General features: G+C 34.3%; 3 protein-coding genes across 4 annotated transcripts; 2 read left to right on the forward strand and 1 right to left on the reverse strand.

Moving 5' to 3' along the window:
• Positions 1-703: 703 nt before the first annotated feature.
• LOC146920635 (putative disease resistance protein RGA4) lies at positions 704-4,374 on the forward strand. 2 transcript variants are annotated; one of them, XM_085714088.1, is made up of 2 exons: positions 768-3,412; positions 3,477-3,687. In XM_085714088.1, exons 1-2 carry the CDS (start codon positions 928-930, stop codon positions 3,542-3,544), a joined length of 2,553 nt encoding a protein of 850 aa, XP_085570214.1. In that variant the 5' UTR covers positions 768-927; the 3' UTR covers positions 3,545-3,687. The 2 variants fall into 2 exon arrangements, with proteins under 2 accessions (XP_085570213.1, XP_085570214.1); XM_085714087.1 differs by having other exon boundaries at positions 704-4,374.
• Positions 4,375-6,291: 1,917 nt separating this feature from the next.
• On the reverse strand, positions 6,292-8,470 carry LOC146920636 (putative rRNA-processing protein EBP2 homolog). The gene is made up of 2 exons (XM_085714030.1): positions 8,371-8,470; positions 6,292-7,477 (listed from the first exon to the last, which is right to left on the reverse strand). The coding sequence occupies exon 2, from the start codon at positions 7,469-7,471 to the stop codon at positions 6,599-6,601; it is 873 nt and encodes a 290-aa protein (XP_085570156.1). The 5' UTR covers positions 7,472-7,477; positions 8,371-8,470; the 3' UTR covers positions 6,292-6,598.
• A 7,084-nt stretch (positions 8,471-15,554) lies between these two features.
• On the forward strand, positions 15,555-19,174 carry LOC146920637 (aspartate--tRNA ligase 2, cytoplasmic-like). The gene is made up of 10 exons (XM_085714089.1): positions 15,555-16,192; positions 16,313-16,423; positions 16,632-16,745; positions 16,943-17,233; positions 17,326-17,436; positions 17,649-17,702; positions 18,211-18,290; positions 18,384-18,499; positions 18,681-18,795; positions 18,943-19,174. Exons 1-10 carry the CDS (start codon positions 15,692-15,694, stop codon positions 19,067-19,069), a joined length of 1,620 nt encoding a protein of 539 aa, XP_085570215.1. The 5' UTR covers positions 15,555-15,691; the 3' UTR covers positions 19,070-19,174.
• Positions 19,175-19,204: the final 30 nt, after the last annotated feature.

Genomic DNA, 19,204 nt, shown 5'->3' on the forward strand with positions numbered 1-19,204 from the left:
TGTGTTTGGAGGTGACTGGGTGTAATGCCGTTTTTGGTGGAATAAAGCATGTGGTGGTGTTTATTTGTTTTTTTGTTATGCCTATCGTGATTTGTCGGGTTGATTTTTTTCGGGAACTATAGTATTTTCCATAAATCAAATCATTGTTCAAAGTTCTGTAAGGTGAAGTGTCTCTATCTATCGTGAGAATATGATGGAAATAATTAAAAAAGAAGAGATATTTAAATATATATATCCCTTTCACAAGTCTTCGCATTAAACAGTGCGTATATACCAACAAAAAAAATGTAATTTTTTCCTACGAAGACCATAAGGCCAACTGGCCAAGCCCATGTGTCATGTTTCCATGTTGGTTTCCTACTTGTTAATTTTCCACAATACTGACAAAAAAAAAAATGAACGGATTCTATCAGCCAAAATGCAAGTATTGCAAGTTGCAACATTTTAAAATTATTAGGTTCTCTTGTTTGACTTTGGTACCCAGCAGGAAAGGTAGTTGAAACCATCGATTAAGCTTTGTTTCTATATTCTTAATTAATCTTCATCAATTAATCAATTAGTAAGTAATAAATCATAATCTTTGGTCAAAAAAAAAGTAATAAATCATAATCTATTGTTGTATTTTATTATTGATTAAATTGAAAGAGTTGAAACCAATCAATTGAACTTAAGTGGGGTTAATGAACTTCACAAAAATATGAATAGTTTGGTAGAACTCAAGTTTTATTATTAAGTGGAAGAATTCATCTCACGGTCGAACTCCAGATTAGCAAAGTACTTCTTAATATAATGGAAGGGTTAACATAAAAAAAATATTGAGAGAGTTGAAAAATGTAGTGATTAATACAGATAATAGTGAGCAATAGTCTTCTTCCACTTATCAATCCATTTTTGTTGAAAATATTTCACACACAAAACACAAGATCAATGGACGTAGCACAAAATACAAAATCAATGGACGTAGCCATGCTTTCCCATTCAATCTCCAACATCCTACAATGGATGAACTCCCTAAAACCCCTTGCAAATAAGCTATCAAGAATTGACATCAAACAGCTTGAAAAAAATATTAAGCAGATCAATGACAAAGTCCAAAAACACCACCCCAACAGCCTTCTTTTTCCTCACCCTTGGCTTCAAAAGGTTAAAGAAGTACTCATCGATTTGAGTGATTTGATGGAGGATCTCCGTCAAAAGGAGGGTACCAGTGGTGGCTTAAAAGTAAAGGATCGTTTCGAAGCCACGCTCCAAGTGAAGAAAGCCACAGATGAACTCAAAAGCTTGCTGAATGAGGAAGCCACAGACGAACTCAAACGCTTGCTGAATGAGGAAGATGCAAAGGGAGCAGCAGCAGAAGTTAATACAGATGATAGAAGAAAGTTTGCATACGATGACTTTGTAGCTGTTGGAAGAGAAAATGACAAGAAAGAGATTATAGATCACCTGCTGAACCTGAAGAGCGCCGATACTGATGCTGCTGTTCCTGTTGTTATTGCTATTGTTGGTGTTACTGGAATTGGGAAAACAAAACTTGCTCATCTCGTTTGTGAGGATGAGCAAGTCAAAGCGAATTTTGAATTCGAACAAATTTCGATGAATGGTCTCATGAGCGAAACCTTGGATGTTGAATCCTCACATCAGATACCTCACCATGAGATACCTACCTGCACCATGACGACCACCACCAATGGCAAACACCGCTTACTTATTATAGATGATTTGAGAATTGAGATTAATAAGCATGATGACCTCGAGAAGTTACAGAAGAAATTGATGGAGGTTGCTGGTGGCCGTACCAATACAGTGGTACTCATTACCACACGTAGCAACCATGTCGCCAACAATATTGGTGCTACATATGTTTTGAAGTTGCGGAGGCTTAATCAAGAGGAATCTTGGTTATTGTTTCAGCAGATTTATGGACCAATTACTTCAACCAAAAAAGCACAAAGCACCATCGAACCCGAATCCAAACCCCAACCAGCTGAGCAGGGCTGGGACATCATGAGGAATTGTGGTGGGGTCCCTCTTTTGATAGTGATCGTTGCAAAGGTGATGAAGAAGCATAGTGGTGTTGGTGGTGAAGAATGGATTCAGGAAGCACTAGAAAAGGTGAAGCTTATCTATTATGACGATCTTCCCACTTATCAGAAATTATGCTTTGCATATTGTTCATTGTTTCCAGAAGATTATTTGATTGATGCAGAGAGATTGATTCAAATCTGGACTGGTGAAGGGTTTCTTATCAATCCAGAACAACAATTTGGTCAAGCTTGTTTCGAAGACTTTGTTCCTTTGGTTTTCCATCAAGTGGAAGAAGAAAGTGACCACAAGAAGTACTGCGGTGTTGTGAGGAACAACATGAACACCTACTTATATAGAATGAATCGGTTAATGCATAAATTCGCAAGGCAAGAAATCGCTGGTGACGAAAACATCACCGTTGATGTGATGGGGGAGAGAGTTCGTGACGGAACGCTGCGAGTTTCGTTCAATTTTGCTTTAGATCTTTCATGTGAGATCCCTGATTCGGTGTTTCAGACAGCAAGGAAACTAAGGACCATTCTTTTGCCATACAACATTAACAACCCTCGTCTTCCGCACGAGGTAAAGATGACAACGTCAACTTGTGATAAGATCTTTGACACCTTCAAGTACTCGCTACGCGTGTTGGATCTACATGACTTGGGGATCAAGACAGTTCCAAGCTCTATTGAGGATGTGAAGTACTTGAGATATCTAGATCTTTCCCATAACAACATGGAGAAGCTTCCTAGTTGCATAACAAATCTTATCCACTTGCAAACTTTGAAACTGTCTCAATGTCATGTCCTCAAGGAATTGCCAAAAGACATGGATGATCTGAGTTGCCTCAATCATCTTGACTTAGAGGGATGCTTGGATCTAACACAAATGCCAAGTGGGATAAATAAGCTTACTTCTTTGCAAACATTGTCACTTTTCGTAGCCAGCAAGAAACAAGTCACGGGAGGACTAAGATCACTCACAGATCTTAACAATCTGAGAGGCCACATGGAAATTTCTCATCTTGAACAAGTCAAGTTCTCTCAATCAAAGGAAGCTGCTAAAGATGATTTTTTGAAAAATAAGCAACACCTCGAGTTCTTGACTCTAAGATGGGATCATGACGAGGAGGAAGAAAGCAATGTCGACATAGATAATAAATTTATCGATTGTCTCGAGCCACATCAGAATCTGAAAGAGCTATTAGTTGTCGGGTACCATGGCCACATGTTGTCTAATTGGCTCGCTTCACTTCAATACCTTGGTAAATTTACCTTGAACGACTGTCCCAATTGCGAATTTCTCCCACCAATGGATCAGCTTCTACATCTCAAGGTTCTCCAACTTCTGAGATTGGACTCTTTGAAATTCATTGCAAAGAACAATCACATTAATACACCAAAATTCTTTTCATCCTTGAAGGAACTTGCAATTTCAGATTGTCCTAATCTAAAAAGTTGGTGGGAAAAAGACATACGGGAAAATGATAGACCATCTTTCAGTTGCATTTCAAAGCTAAATATTCAATATTGTCCTCAGTTAGCTTGCATGCCGCTATATCCCGGTCTTGTTGATGAGCTCGTTCTGGTGCAGTCAAACGTAAGATCAATGAAGGATACAATGCATTACGCTGCTCCTGAAATCAAAACTTCTAATTCACAATTGAAACCCTTCTCCAAATTGAAGTCCATGGTAGTTGAGCGCATCGAGCATTCTCCACCAAAAAGATGGCTTGAAAACTTCATTTCACTTAAGGAACTTCACATTAGAGATTGTTTTAATTTAGCGTATCTACCACAAGGTTTCGGATCTTTGAGTTCACTCCAAACACTCACTATTGAAAGATGTCAAGAACTTGATCTTGACAAATATCCAAATGAGTGGGAGGGTCTGAAAAACCTTTGTTCTCTTGCATTAAGGAGTATTCCAAAACTCAAGTCCCTTCCATGGGGAGTTGAAAACGTGAAAACTTTGAAAGACTTAAGGATTTATGATTGTCATGGTTTAACTTCTTTACCAGAAAGTATAGGTAACCTCACTTCACTTGAAAAACTGGTTCTTTCTGAATGCAGAAAGTTAGATTCTCTGCCCAAAGGAATGGAAAAGCTTGAGTCTCTAAATACTTTGATTATTATGGATTGCCCTTTGTTATTGCCAAGGTGTCAACCAAACACGGGTGATGATTGGCCACAAATTGCTCATATAAAAAACAAACTAGTGAAGGAAACTCCTCAAGACTTGATGGATCATTTGTGATCAAGATATGAATTCTACTTTAATTGATTTTTCTTTCATGATTTACTTCTTGTAATGTTTAAGTTATTTATTAGTGTTGATTTTCAGACAAAATGCAGTATCTCTTTCATTAGTTATTTCTTGAGATGAAAACTTGAATTCTACTTTTATTGATTCTACTTTTGTTGTCGAGTCTTTTTGAGTGTGAGTGTAGTATCACTTGTATTAATTTCAAAAAATTTAGTATAATACTTCTTGTACTTTTATCCATTTTCTATAAATATAATTTGCCGTTAAAAAAAAAGATTTTAGACATGTCAAAAAAGAATTACCACAATCCCAGAACTAATGCAGGAAGAAATCCATCACCATTGTTTTGACAAAACAAAATTATGAATCACAATAACTCCTCCATAAACGATGATCTGACCTGCCTCTTCGATATATCGCACCAGAACCTTACTCAAAACCAATATGAGCAATAGATAAGATCAGCTAAACTGCGATTTAAATCGCAAAAACTATGATTTAAAACACAAACATGAAAAGTGATGATGAAGTTAATGGAGATAGATTTGAAGATAAGTATGATTAAAAAAAAGAATTTAAAACTGGTTTTAGATTCTTTATTTTAGATTTCTATTTTTGTAAAAATTGTAACATACTTTTTTTTAAGGGTGTTAGAAACAGATTAAACTTTCAAAAGTGATTATTTTAATAAACGAAAGGGATTTTTTAAGAAAAAATGTAACAAACATGCCCTTAATCGGCACATAAAAATTGATTAATTTTTTTAGATTAATAAATATTTAAAAAATCAAGTTGTTTTTGTTGAGACGTTAAAAAATCAAGTTGTGTTTGTTTATAATCATACACTCTTTTTGTCCCAAATTATATGTCATTCTAGCTAAAAAAAAAAAAAAATGCTCCCAAACTATATATGTCATTTTGCGATATCAATAAAATTTTGCACTATTTTTCAAATTTTGTCCCATTAATTATTATTATCCTAGTTCATCCACTCTATTTAGTGTGAGAGTAGTATACAACAAGTATAGTTTCTACCTATAAAAAACCATAAAAATTTATAGGTGTTCATGAGGAAATTAAATAAGAAATTCCAACTTGAGGTATAAAAGCTTATTTCAAGTCATTAGAGAAACTGTTTATGCTTTATTTACGATATTCTGAGACAAAACAAAAAAAAGAAAAGAAAGAGAGAGTTTCCTCCATGATTCTTGAAAACCATTTATGTCTGGATTTATCCATTCTAAACACTTTTTTTTCCCTGTCTAGATGGATTCAGAGGGATGTGGTTCTTAAGAAATCAACGAGCTAAGAGATGAGTTAAGAGAATAAACGAGTTAATGCGTGGTTGTGTTAAGAGATTAAATAAGTTAAAAGTCATGTGGTTGAACCAATAGATTAAACGAGTTATAGTGTTAAAAATCTAGGTTTCGAATCCTGGCAAAGGAGACAAATACTAACATAATAACAAACATATACCCCCTCCTTACAATGAGAAGCTATAAGCTTTAATATAAGCTACTTGAATTAGGTTATCAAATACCGATGTAAGTTATACTCTTGTCAGAAAGCGACAGTTTCCAAATTGGTCTTTTTTTAGTAAATGAGCTAATAACACATAAACTGTAAGTTAAAAAACAAGTCTTACCAAACATACTCTTTATAAGCTAAAATTATATTAAAGAGATTATTTTTAGCACAAGTGCTAAGAATAAAAAATAAGAGGTACAATCAAAGTATTACAAGTAATGAAAGAAAAAAGAAAAAATACAAAGAGTGGATGGATTAATCAAAGACAGCATAAAGGATTAGACCACCAAACTTGAATTATCACAAGGTCTAAAATCAGAGATGAAGATGAATCTTTTCAGTCAAAAAGTCTATCGTTGCGCTCTTTCCAAATATTCTGAAAACATGCCAACCAAATGGCATTGAAGCATTCACGAAACAAACAATGACATGCACCAATGCAAGTGTTCCCGTAAACAAGACAAGAAAAGAGTGTTCAATTGAAAAATTGATAAATAAATAACATAACAAAAAAGAAATAGTTATTTCTCTACTAAAACAGGCTTGGTACTTAAACGAGCGATTACATCTTATAGTAACGAGCAGCACAGCGTAACAAATTGTTTAACAAAACATCAAAATTGCAGTAGATATATAAGAATCTATAACTGCCAATAAAGTTTATCAGCTTACCATGATCTATTTAGGAAAGAGAACCTACAGATTTGATGGAAATTCTCCAGATTGTGCCATATCCGCATTCCATTACACGCCTTTGTGAGACAACAAAACAAGATTATATTTATCTCTTTCTCTTCTTATTTCCAGCAGCAGAACCCTTACTGAATCCGCCAAAATCATTAGTTGTTTCAGCTGTATTCTGCTTCTTCGAACCCTTCCGGCCTCCAAAACCAAATTTGGCATTCTTAGTATCTCTTTTCTTTTGCGGCTTCTTTCCCTTTCCCATAGCTTGCTTTGCCTTACCTCCTGACCGATCGCCTGGAGACACTCCAGGCCTCTTTTTCTTTGATCTCTCGAACACTTTTCCATCCTCAAAGCTCAAAGACTTATCTGGAGCATCGGCACCGTCAGCAAACCCACTCTGTTGCCTCTGCTTCCTCCACTTCTTAACAGATTCAATGTCATCCTTTTTCTGCTTGGCCCTTTCTTTCAATTTCTGTGACTGAACCTCTTTAGACAATCTCTTTGCTTCCCTGGCCTTTCTCCTCTCTTCAGCCTCCTCCATCTTCCGCTTCTCATCTAATAGCCGACTTTTCACCTTTTCCATGTGGCTATCTCCCTTCACCATTTCTGCGTAATAGTCAGCAGGTCTCAAGAAAGGGAGACCCATCGACTCAAGCTTCTCAAAGGCCTGTCTAGTTCCCTCCAATGCCTGCGTGTAAAACGATAGCTCACGTGCCAAGTCATCGTTCACATCTACTTCTTGCCCTTGATCAATATCAACGGAGAGTTTGTGCTTCCAATCCACATTCTCAGGCCAGCTTATGTCTCCAAGTTTATCTAATATAGCATCTCTGTTATTCACTGCAGTTTTAGATGGTTCAGCTAATTTGACATCTTCTTCTGAATCTGATTCAAACGGTGACATTTCCTCATCCAAATCTTCAGTTTCATCGTCAATCATTGGATCACCGTTAACCAAAGGCACCTCCATTTCAATCTATACAAATACCAAATAAAGTAAAACAAATCATTTTACAACAAAATAACGCAATCTACCTTACAAAACAATTATTTTTCTTCTTTACTTTACTCAGAAAAATAAAATATTCCCAAGCCAGTAGGTGGAGAATTGGCATCATCAAATTCAAAACAAAATAATACTAAGATACATGAGTCAAATAAACCACTATACGGATACAGAGCACAAAAATAAATATCCATTTTCCGGAACATATTAGGTTTACAATTAACACAAATAATTAAAGGGAAAAGAAAACACAAAGCATGAACTTCATTTTTTAACCATGTTATCAGTGTGATGTATCCACCGGCATTACTCTTGGCCGGAAAACCTAGCTTACAACCTTTAGTGGAATCTCCCTTTTCAACCACAGTTTTCCCATCGAAAAGACTCGAGACCTTGCTTAAGCGTAATGGATTCTCTCAATTGGAATCCTCACAATTTTTCTCAATTGTTGAATCTCAACCATCAAATTAAATCTCTCATTTCTTTATAATTGAGATTCTCATTTTCTCTCTCGTGTTTGAGAGTTAAGATGCAACAATTGCGAAAAAATAGTGAGTATTCCAACTGACAGAAACCATTTCAGTTGCTTAAGGGATCCGAGTACAGTTTCAATGGAAAAAAAAAATCCAATTTTGAACAAATAAAAAAACCCAATTGAAATAAATAACAGTGAAGATTCAATATAGAATAGAACCCAATATTTTCAACTAAGAAACCTATTCAGAACAAACAAAAAACTAGCTAAAAATTCAATATAAGCTTAAAATTTCAGAAAAAAGATCGCTTCTTAGTAACAAGAAAAACATGAATTAACGCGAAAATACACAGCGGAAAAGGAAAATAAAGCTTTAGCAAGGACTCACCGTGTTCTACGTTGGAAAAGTTGCAGAATCAGTTGAAATTTTTTTAGGGTTTAGAGGGAGGTTTAAGGAGGCAGAGCTGGAACAGACAACGTTTGTGGTTGTTTTCTGAGAGAAACACACCCGAGTCCTCTTATGTTTTGTTTTTGTCACTTTTTTTTTTCTTTCTCTCTTTGACTGTTTTGGGCCTGCAAAATCAAACTTTACTAGAAAGTTGCTCTATAAGCCCCTTTAAATGCTCACACACCCCTGAAAAAAATTCATTTCACCTAAACTTTCATTTCACGAAAAAAAAAAACAAAAATTGATTAAAAAGTTAAAAAAGAAATTTACAGTTAAAATACAATTTTATAATAAAAAAATGTTCAACTCAAATAGGTAATTATATTTTGAGTTTTTTTTTTTTGGTGTGTAAATTGTTAAATCAAAATGGTTTGAAGAACAAGACCTCTAATTTTGAGTTTTTATGATCACGATATATTTGAGAACAATTGATATTGCAATGTGTTTGCTTTCTTCTGTAGAATATTTTTACCATTTGGACAAGAAAACATAAGCTTTGTGAATGTCTCGTTGTCACCCTTTGGACACCTAAACATGATTGTTTGGGCGTCCTCTACGCAACATAGAGTCATTGATGATATGGGAAGTTAAAGTCAACACTACACGTCATCAGTTGAAGGAATCGAGCAACTATATATGACATCATTTGTATTAAGGCAAGAGCGATCATTTAGAGCAATATTGTGCCTTACTTAGAGCATCCACAATGGTAGTTCCCTAACAAGGACTCCTTAAATAGACCCCACGTGACACATCACTTATTTATAATTTTTTAATAAAAGTACCTATTAAGGACTCAATGACTCCAATGACAATACACTAATAAGGACTCCAATGAAAAGTATTTAAATATGTCCCACTATCTTTACATATTAAACAAAAATAATTTATCTATTACTCATTTTTACAAGTGGGACCAAGTAGTACACATTTTATTACTTCTTTATGCAAGTGGGACCAAGTAGTACACATTTTATTACTTCTTTATGCAAGTGGGACCAAGTAGTACACATTTTATTACTTTTTTAAACGTGGGACCCGTTAGTTACTCAGGAGAGAGAGGGTCCTTATATAGTTGCCTGTTCCTTAACGGGGACTCAATTTATCTTCCTCCAATGGAGGGTCCTTAACGGGGAGTGGTCCTTGTTAAGTAAGGACCCCCCATTGGAGATGCTCTTATATTCAACAAAGACACAAAGAATATCTCCCATACAACGATCAAATCACGCCATCTAAAAATATAGTACAAATCATGTGATCGTTAAAGGAGTGATTCAGCGCCAAAGTCGCACTACAAGACATAACAAGGTACCAGGAATCTTTATCTACAATCGTACCTTCAATGGGATCAACAACGACACTATTCAAAGCACCGACTTCATTCAAATCCCATATAAAAGGAAGCATGTTTCATTAAAGAAGAATATTCATACTACGAACCCACAAAACAAAAATTGATTCAAACATAATTTCACACTTGGCAAAGATCAGAAATATTATCAAGTGTTATTTATATTCTTTCTTAGGAAAGTTAATACACTTGTAATTTGTCCTTTAATTTCTTTACATATCTGTCAAGTTGTTGCAAACACAAAAAGTTTAGTTTCAAGGAAGTCCTCTAGGTTGAGGCAAGGGAGTCTTAGAGTTTCAGACAAATAAGTTATTTAGGTTCCGGCAAGGAAGTCCTCTAGTTTAAGGTAGAAAATGTAGGGCTAGGTTGTCTTAGTGGTTATGTAATCAATGAGATTTTAGTAAAAATCCTTGAAGTGTTAAAGGACCGGACTAGCTCTTTTTACTTTAAGTCATTATTTGTGTTGTCAAAAAAAAAAATTTTAAAACACAATTTAAACATCCATTTCTTATGTTTTTTTCACATTCATAAATCAGATATCCTCGTGTAACTGAGAAGAATAATCCCTCGAATGTTGTCAAACCCAAATGGGAGATAAAATCTCCTTAAGAATTTTAAAGTTGTTGTGTACCCATGCTTAGTTTGAACATGGGACTTTAATTAAACTAGAATTAATTGATAATTAAATTTTGTGTTTCTAGTGTTTATGATATAAATTTAATTTTAAAAACATTAATTATTATTTTTAGGAAAAAAAACATTAATTATTATTTTTAGGAAAAAAACATTAATTATTATCAGTAATCTCAATCTCATTCCATCAACCGAGGTCTATTTTTAACTTATTCTCTCTCTCTCTCTCTCTCTCTCTCTCTCTCTCTCTCTCTCTCTCTCTCTCTCTCTCTCTCTCTCTCTCTCTCTCTCTCTCTAAGTATGGTTCAAATTCAAACAATTCTTTCGGTCCTTGGGACATATATTAAAAAACTAAATATAAAAATATAAATAATTTTGAAAATTGTACATCATGTGATCGCATGTATTCTTAATTTCTTATAGTATAAGTTGGAGTGTAAATTTAGTTTCAACCTTTTTTTTAAGAAATTAAACTAGGACATCCAAATTGTAGTTTCAAGGCTTTTTAATCATGAGCAACCGAAATTTGTTTTGAATACGGCTCTTATTTCTGTATAGGAGGATAGAAGGGTGGTGGCTGAACTTTGTTTTGTTTAGACAGTTCGTTCAAATACCCCATTGTGTATTGACTCAATTATTGACACAAATAATCCGAAGGTTGTGGGTGATTAGAGTGTAATTTGGAATCTCAAAGTCCCAGCGAAGGTGAATATTTTCTTTGGTAGTTATGTAGGGAGCGTAATAGCTCACGGGTCTAGCTCCATGGCACCGAAAATGTATCAGGGCTCAAGTGATTGACCGAAGCGACGAGACCTTGAAAGTTGTTCAAGTGTCAGTAGCGGGGCGTTCTGTCAATCGGGGATAATAGTTTCCCTCGGTGTAGCACTCGAGAATAAAAGAAAAAACTTGGGGCTCAAGACTTCAATGCCTTGGGGCACAAGTCATGCTTTCATGTTTTCTTTGACTGAAACTAGACTCTTGACCCGTGCTACCGCACGGGTCTTTCCAAGAAGAAGTTAAACGAATAAGTCGCAACAATGTAAACATATATAGTTTAATAGAAGTCATATAAAAATTAAAAAATAAAATGAATTGAAAATTGATTTCATCGGTTATGGCCATTATTTGATGGTGAAATGTCAAAAATTTAAAATTACAAAACAGGTTGACACTATTAAAAATTACAAAAGAAATTAACAGAGATAAATGTTGCAATAAAAATAAAAATCTTCATAACATTTGAATCTTACCAAAACATCTATTTACTTTTAGCAGATCCAAAAACATACTCTCTCCGGTCACATTTATAAGCAAAAATGCACTTTTTAGGTTCATTGAATAAATAATGAATTTGGTCTATGTATTGACCAAATACATTAAGTATTGAATGAATCTAAAAAGTGATTTTTTGCTTATAAATGTAACCGGATGGAGTAATTTATTAAGCTTATTTGTTTGCTTTTTGATAACAAAAGTTAGGAAAATATTTTTTTTAAAAGGAAAATTAACACACATGTTAGCATGATCTCGAAAATCAAAATAAGTAGAACTATAACTAATAATTAAGACCCGTTAACTATAAAAAACCACATATTTTACTGATATTAACTAAAATTTGAAGTAAAATTGGTGATGTCCTTTTTTCAGTTTACAATAGGTGGTATGGCACCCATGTACTTTTTTGGATGATGACTAAACCGATTGTTAGAGATTCCACATTGAGGCTTAAAGTCAATTATATAATCCAGAAGTATAATTATTTATATATAAGTTTAAATATATGTATTAAGTTTAGAGATATATACAAAGAATTTCCCATTTTTTACCATTAAACAATAGAATTTTCCATTTCAGAATCTCAACAATAATAATGTGGAGTGACTTAAACTTTCTATTTTTTGGTCATTGCTACTATCTTTCTTCCATTGAGAATCATGCTATGAGTATCCTATTTCTTTTCTATTTCTGAAAAGATTTTTGGTTACATTCTCTTTCTGAAATGCTACAATATGAATCTGTCAATGTGAAAGAAAAAAAATTAATACCAGTAAAAAAGAAACAACTTTAACTTGTAAGAAGCAACAACACAATGATACATGTACACATCTCATATTCCCTAACACTTAATCAACACCCTATTTTATCTTTATGATCAAAAGTTTATGCATAAAAAAAACAACAAAAGATTCATATTCATCCAATAAAACACAATTAAGCTTTTTTTGCAAAAAAAAATAAGATTCATATATTTCAAATGAGGATTAGTGCTATTACATATAGTTTTTTGGCTCCCCAATTCCATTATATTGGGGAAAAAATGTTGTGGAATATACAAAGAACTTAGATATCAAGGACTAAAGCTAATATTATTTCAAAAATAAAAAGGACTAAAACTAATATGCAAAATGGAGTTATATATGCCCTTCTCAATGTCAGAGTCATGAGTGATCACTCTATTCAGATGGCTTCAAATAACACAATATACCCAACCTTTTGTCTCTGCATCAAAAGGCTCTGAAGTATTATCCTCCTTATCAATCATTGTTGAAGAATTTTTTTGGTAAAAATCCCCAAAAAGATTATTAAACTGTTTCTAATCAAACCCATAAAACAAAATAAAAAATGAAAATGAAAGATGATTCAACTTACATAATTTATAGAGGAGGGAATTTGGATGAATATTAAAGACAATACACACTTGAAACTGCAATAGTGAGGAGGGACAACATCAATGTAATTGTAGCCCAAACCATGTTGTCGATGAAGAACAGTCCTAAAACTCACTATTCCAAAGCAAATTAAGAAAACAATTTGTACCTCGAATGAATCAATAATCCATTTTAGCCATTCAGATACACATTAAGAAAAAGGTCAACAATTCAAGATAAACCAACTATCCTCGAAAGAAAAGGAATTGCACATGAATAAAAATGATGAGAGAAAATTACCTCAACGACAAAATATTCATGATTAGATTGATTAGAACAGAAATTGTATGGAAATCCATTAAGATTAACTGTACCACAAAGGTATGTGCACGCCACTATTTAAACCGGACTCATAGACAAAATGAATTTGAATCATGGTGACATGTGTACACAATGAATTGGGGAGTTGGAGAGACTTCTCGTGGAATACAAATTCACTTGCTGCAAGGAGAGATATGGAAGGCCACATTAAATGTTTAATGGATCAGTGGGTAGTTGGCAGGAATGACCGAAATTAATGCAAGAAAATTTTGTTAATTTTGTTAACAAAGGTTGGAGCGATCTGTATTGTCAAAAAAATAGGAGTGGATATGCAACAGATAAATGGGAGTGGAATTTGTTAAGAAGGACTGTAGCGACAGATAAGAGTGGATATGCAACAGATTTGTTGTTTTTATTGTTAATAATATTTTGTTAATAGGAGTGGATAGGAACAATTTGTTAATAGGAGTGATTTTTTTTATGTTTATCTGTTTAGTAGGAAACGATTAGGAACAATACGATTTTTGGCTTGCAAAAAAATAGGGTTAATAGGGTTAAACAAATCGGAATTAAGCTTTAGGGTTAAAACAGTAAATTTTAGCAATAGGGTTTAGGTTTAAATTAGAGCTAAAATAAGCTTTCGGGTTAACTTTTATAGATAAATAGATTAGGGTAGAAAATATTTGCTTCATAAAAAAAAAGGCAGGAGGATAGGAATAAAATTGGTGCGATGAATTTTTTTAGATGGAATTTGTTATGTTAAATAATTGCAAACTTAAAAGTGTAGAAAATATGTGCTTAAAAAAAAGAAGGATAGGAATAAAAAAAAAAGGAGGATAGGAATTAAAAAAAATAATAAGGATTCGGTTGGCCAAAAGGAGGATAGGAATAAAAAAAAAAGGAGGATAGGAATTAAAAAAAAAATAAGGATTCGTAAAAAAAGGAGGATAGGAATAAAAAAAAGGGGGATAGGAATTCAAAAAAATAAAAATAAAAATAAGGATTCGGATGGCCAAAATTATAGCAAACTTGATAACAAAATTCGGCTAGCATTAATTAAGTAAGATGATCAATGGCTAAAATTGAATGGCGCCTAAATGTGCAAGATCCAATGGCTCAGAAAAGTGGAGGGAGAAATGGGGGGAAAAATATTAGGGTTAGAAATAGCTTTAGGGGTTAAGCTTTATTATATAAGATTTGTTAGGTTAATTTGGATGGCCAAATCTATAGGAAAACAAATTTTGGATTTAAGTGAATTGATAACAAATTTCGGATATGACCAAAATTATAATTAGAGATAAATATGAAATAGTTGTTTCGGAAAATAGAAGAGATAAATACGAAATAGTTGTTTCGGAAAATAGAAGAGATAAATATAATATGATCAATGACTAAAATTGAATGGCGCCTAAATGCGCAAGATCCAATGGCTTAGAAAAGTGGATGAAAAAATGGGGGGAAAAATTAGGTTTAGGGTTAGCTTTACGGATTAAGCATTTACCACGGTTTAGGGTTTATTTTTATTGAGAGAAACAGGTTTAGGGCTTCGTATATAAACAGGTTTAGGGCTTCGTATATATAACCAAAATATTTGCTTCATAAAAAAAAGGCGAGGATAAGAATAAAATTTGTGCGATGCATTTTTTTAGATGGAATTTGTTATGTTAAATTGCAATCGTAAAAGTGTAGAAAATATTTGTTTCAAAAAAAAAAAAGGAGGATACGAATGAAATTTGTTAGGTTAATTTTTATTTTTTTTTGAAAGGGAAATTTGTTAGGTTAATTAATAAATAAGGATTCGGATGGCCAAAACTATAGGAAAACAAATTTCGGATTTAAGTGAATTGATAACAAATTTTGGATATGACCAAAATTATAATTAGAGATAAATATGAAATAGTTGTTTCGGAAAATAGAATAGATAAATACGAAATAGTTGTTTCGGAAAATAGAAGAGATAAATATAATATGATCAATGGCTAAAATTGAATGGCGCCTAAATGCGCAAGATCCAATAGCTTAGAAAAGTGGATGAAAAAATGGGGGGAAGAAATTAGGTTTAGGGTTATTTTACGGGTTAAGCTTTAGTAAATAAGATAAGATAAGATTCATGCTTGTTGGAACTTCTTGGGGCTCAAGGCTCAAGACGTCAGTGCCTTCGGGAGCAAGACTCTTTCATCAAATATATAAACAGAATACTCCCAAAGCCTGCAAAGCTTGATTTCTCAACTTCACTATATCTTTGCTTCCACAATCGAAGAGAATACGCTGTCAGTCCAGTACGATCGAACTTCCACAGTCTTTTTCAATGTCATCTCCCGAGTGCAAAGAGCCTGCACCAGCACCATCATCGTCGGAATCATCAGAATCTATAAGTAAAAAAGCCGCCAAGCTGGTAAAGCTCCGACATCGGCAACAAATGGCCGCCGCTGCTACTACCTCTGTCTCTAATCTCTCAGCAGACCCCTTAGCCACCAATTATGGCAACATCCCATTAGAGGAGCTCCAATCCAAGACACCGGTCCATCCCGTCCCCCGGACCCAGGTCAAAGCACTTGACGATTCACTGGTGAATAATTCAGTTAGAATTCGAGGGAGAGTACAAACTATACGACCAGTGAGTAAGAAGATGGCGTTTTTAGTCCTCAGAGAAAATGTTGAAACTGTACAGTGCTTGGTGCAAACTCAGCCTGATTCAGTGAGTGAGCAGATGGTGAAGTTCGCAAAAGCTCTCAGCCGTGAGTCTGTGGTGGACGTTCATGGCGTTGTTTCCATTCCGGCTACTCCTATTAAAGGCACCACTCAGCAGGTTTTTATTAGTTTTTTAGGGTTTCTAATTTCGTAGTGTTATGAAAATTTGATTTTGGAGTGTGAGTTGCATTGTTTAGGGTTATGATGGTATTGTGTTGTGTGGTTTTCTTCATTATAGGTGGAAACTCAAGTAACTAAATTGTATTGTGTGAGTAGGGCTGATCCCGTTTTACCCTTCCAAATAGAGGATGCTTCTAGAAGTGAAGCTGAATATGACAGGGCCAGTCAGGTACATTGCACCGACTGTTCATCGTTAGTTACGGCAAGCAATAACTATATTCCAGATCAATAATTTAAAACCACACTGATTAAGATTTGTGTTCTTCTACGTTTGTTGTATATAGATTCGGTTTATCTTTTTTTTGTGCATGTTATTTTGTGTTAATTTTGATCTTTTCCTTTATGTGAATGTCAATGTTTTTTTGTAATGGATGCAGGCTGGCGAACAACTTGTTCGTGTGAATCAGGATACACGATTAAATTTTAGAGTAATTGATTTGCAAACACCAGCTAATCAAGGAATTTTCCGTATTGCGGATAATGTTGAAGATGTAAAGCATTTTAATTCAATTTCAGTTGCCAATGTTATTTTGATGAGTTTGTTTCTTTACTTGTTTATTTACTGTTGAGTCATGTTTAATATATTTTCTGGAATAAACACATACAGAGAAACTTTCTTAAGAAATGTATTTTGTGTGTGATGCTATGCTGAATCATCTCGATAACTTTTGATTGTATTTTCGGGCAGGCATTCAGACAATTTCTAAGAGCCGAAGACTTCATTTCAATTCACACTCCAAAGTTGATTAATGGATCTAGTGAGGGTGGAGCTTCTGTTTTTAAACTGAATTACAAAGGGCATCCTGCATGCCTGGCTCAGTCACCTCAACTTCACAAGCAAATGGCAATATGTGGTGATTTTAACCGTGTTTTTGAGGTCGGGGCTGTGTATAGAGCAGAGGATTCCTTTACTCACAGGCATCTGTGTGAGTTTACTGGTCTTGATGCTGAAATGCGGATTGACTGCCACTATTTCGAGGTATATCTGTCACACTGGCTGATTTTGTGTGTTTGAAATCGTTGAGGGGCATAACCTGATTTACTGATGATTTGTCTTATTTTATTTGGCAGATTATGGATATAGTTGATAGATTGTTTGTCGCTATATTTGATTATTTGAACCAGAAATGTAAGAAGTGTCTTGAAGCTGTGAGGAATCAGTACCCATTCGAACCGCTAAAGGTACTTTTTTTTTGTATTATAGGTACTTTTTTTTTGTATTATCATAGTTGATCTTATGTAGTGGATATGTTGTTGTTATTTGTCATGCTTTATTGCATATTGTTGAGATGATTTGTTTAGTATGCGTACATGCTTTTTGCTGTGTAATATTAAATGTTAATTGAATTCATAGTTATTTGTTTTGATCTGACCATAACCCTGTGAATCTGCAGTACCTGCGAAATACTCTGCGGCTTACATACGAAGAAGGTATTGAGATGCTCAAGGTAAGCTAAAAATTTCTAAACTATTCAACTTGTAAGTGGTATATAAACAAACAAATGTGATACAATGAAGCTGAAACCTTTAGTCTTTCTTTTATCACGACGCTGAGTTAGAAAGGTGGGAGGTGATGGAGTTAAGGCACTGATAAGGAGTAGCCTGTGAACATTTTAATCTTATAGATTATCATACTAAAATCATCAATTAAAATTGACATTTTGGAGCCCTGTAAAGGATGCTGGCATGTGTGAATTGTCGTCTCCAGAAAACATTTCATCGGCAAAACCAACTGGAAATTGGTTAGGCTCCCTCTGTTCTGTCCTAGGGTGTGACCGAGAGCTGATCCTCCGAAGTCTTCTAGTCTTAATTTTCTCTTATGGATAGTTCTAGGTGTAAAGTTTTTTGTTTAATCATTTGAGACTCAGAAAAGAACTTGTTTTAACTATGATCTAATTGGCTGGTAGAAATTTACTGTATGATTGTCTTGCATCTATTAATGATTTTGCTTTGCAGGAAGTTGGAGTAGAAATTGAGCCTTTTGGTGACTTGAATACTGAAGCTGAAAGGAAACTAGGCCAATTAGTTTTAGAAAAGTAATTCCCTTAATATTTTACTACTAAATATTATGTATTTATTGTTATAAGCTATTATGTAAAACTGATTTTGGATTTCAATTCTATTTATAGGTATGACACAGAGTTCTTTATCCTTCACCGATACCCTTTGGCCATAAGGCCGTTCTATACAATGCCTTGCTCTGATGATCAAAACTACAGTAACTCGTTTGACGTCTTTATCCGTGGTAAGAAGATACAACAAGTTATTTTTCTATGCAATGCTTTGATATGACACTATAGCGCACTTAACTCATCACGTCTTGTTCAACCGTCATGCTTCTCCAAATGTATTAGCACTTCCATTAAATCTCAAGTTTCCTGTTATTGTTGTTTGATTTGAACTTCTATATATTTGTTGTCGCTTAGGTGAGGAGATAATTTCAGGCGCTCAACGTATTCACGAACCAAAATTGTTAGAAGAACGTGCACAGGCTTGTCGTATCAATGTTGATACCATATCTTATTACATTGATGCTTTCAGGTATTATTTATCATCACATATCCCTGTAGCATTGAGAGTCGCTTATACCTATGTTTAGGATGTCTCTACTACTGAACCCTGGTTATTGTTGTTATTATTTTCTGGTGAAAAATTGTCTATCAGATAACTAAATGTGTGATCTTCCAGATATGGTGCACCACTGCATGGTGGCTTTGGCGCAGGCTTGGAGCGTGTTGTAATGCTCTTCTGTGGCCTCGATAATATTCGCATGACATCACTATTTCCACGTGACCCAAAAAGGATTACACCGTGATAATATTATGTATCTAAACAATAACTCAGATATTGAGTCTTTTTTATTTTTGTTATTGCTGGATGTTCTTTGCTAGATTCTTGAAGATATGATTTCCATTGGCTATCTTGACTTGATGCAGTTGCTATTTTTCTA

This window comes from Medicago sativa, chromosome 5 (assembly GCF_051527215.1).
Source record: "Medicago sativa cultivar Bolivia chromosome 5, Bolivia_mono, whole genome shotgun sequence".
NCBI lineage: Eukaryota > Viridiplantae > Streptophyta > Magnoliopsida > Fabales > Fabaceae > Medicago > Medicago sativa.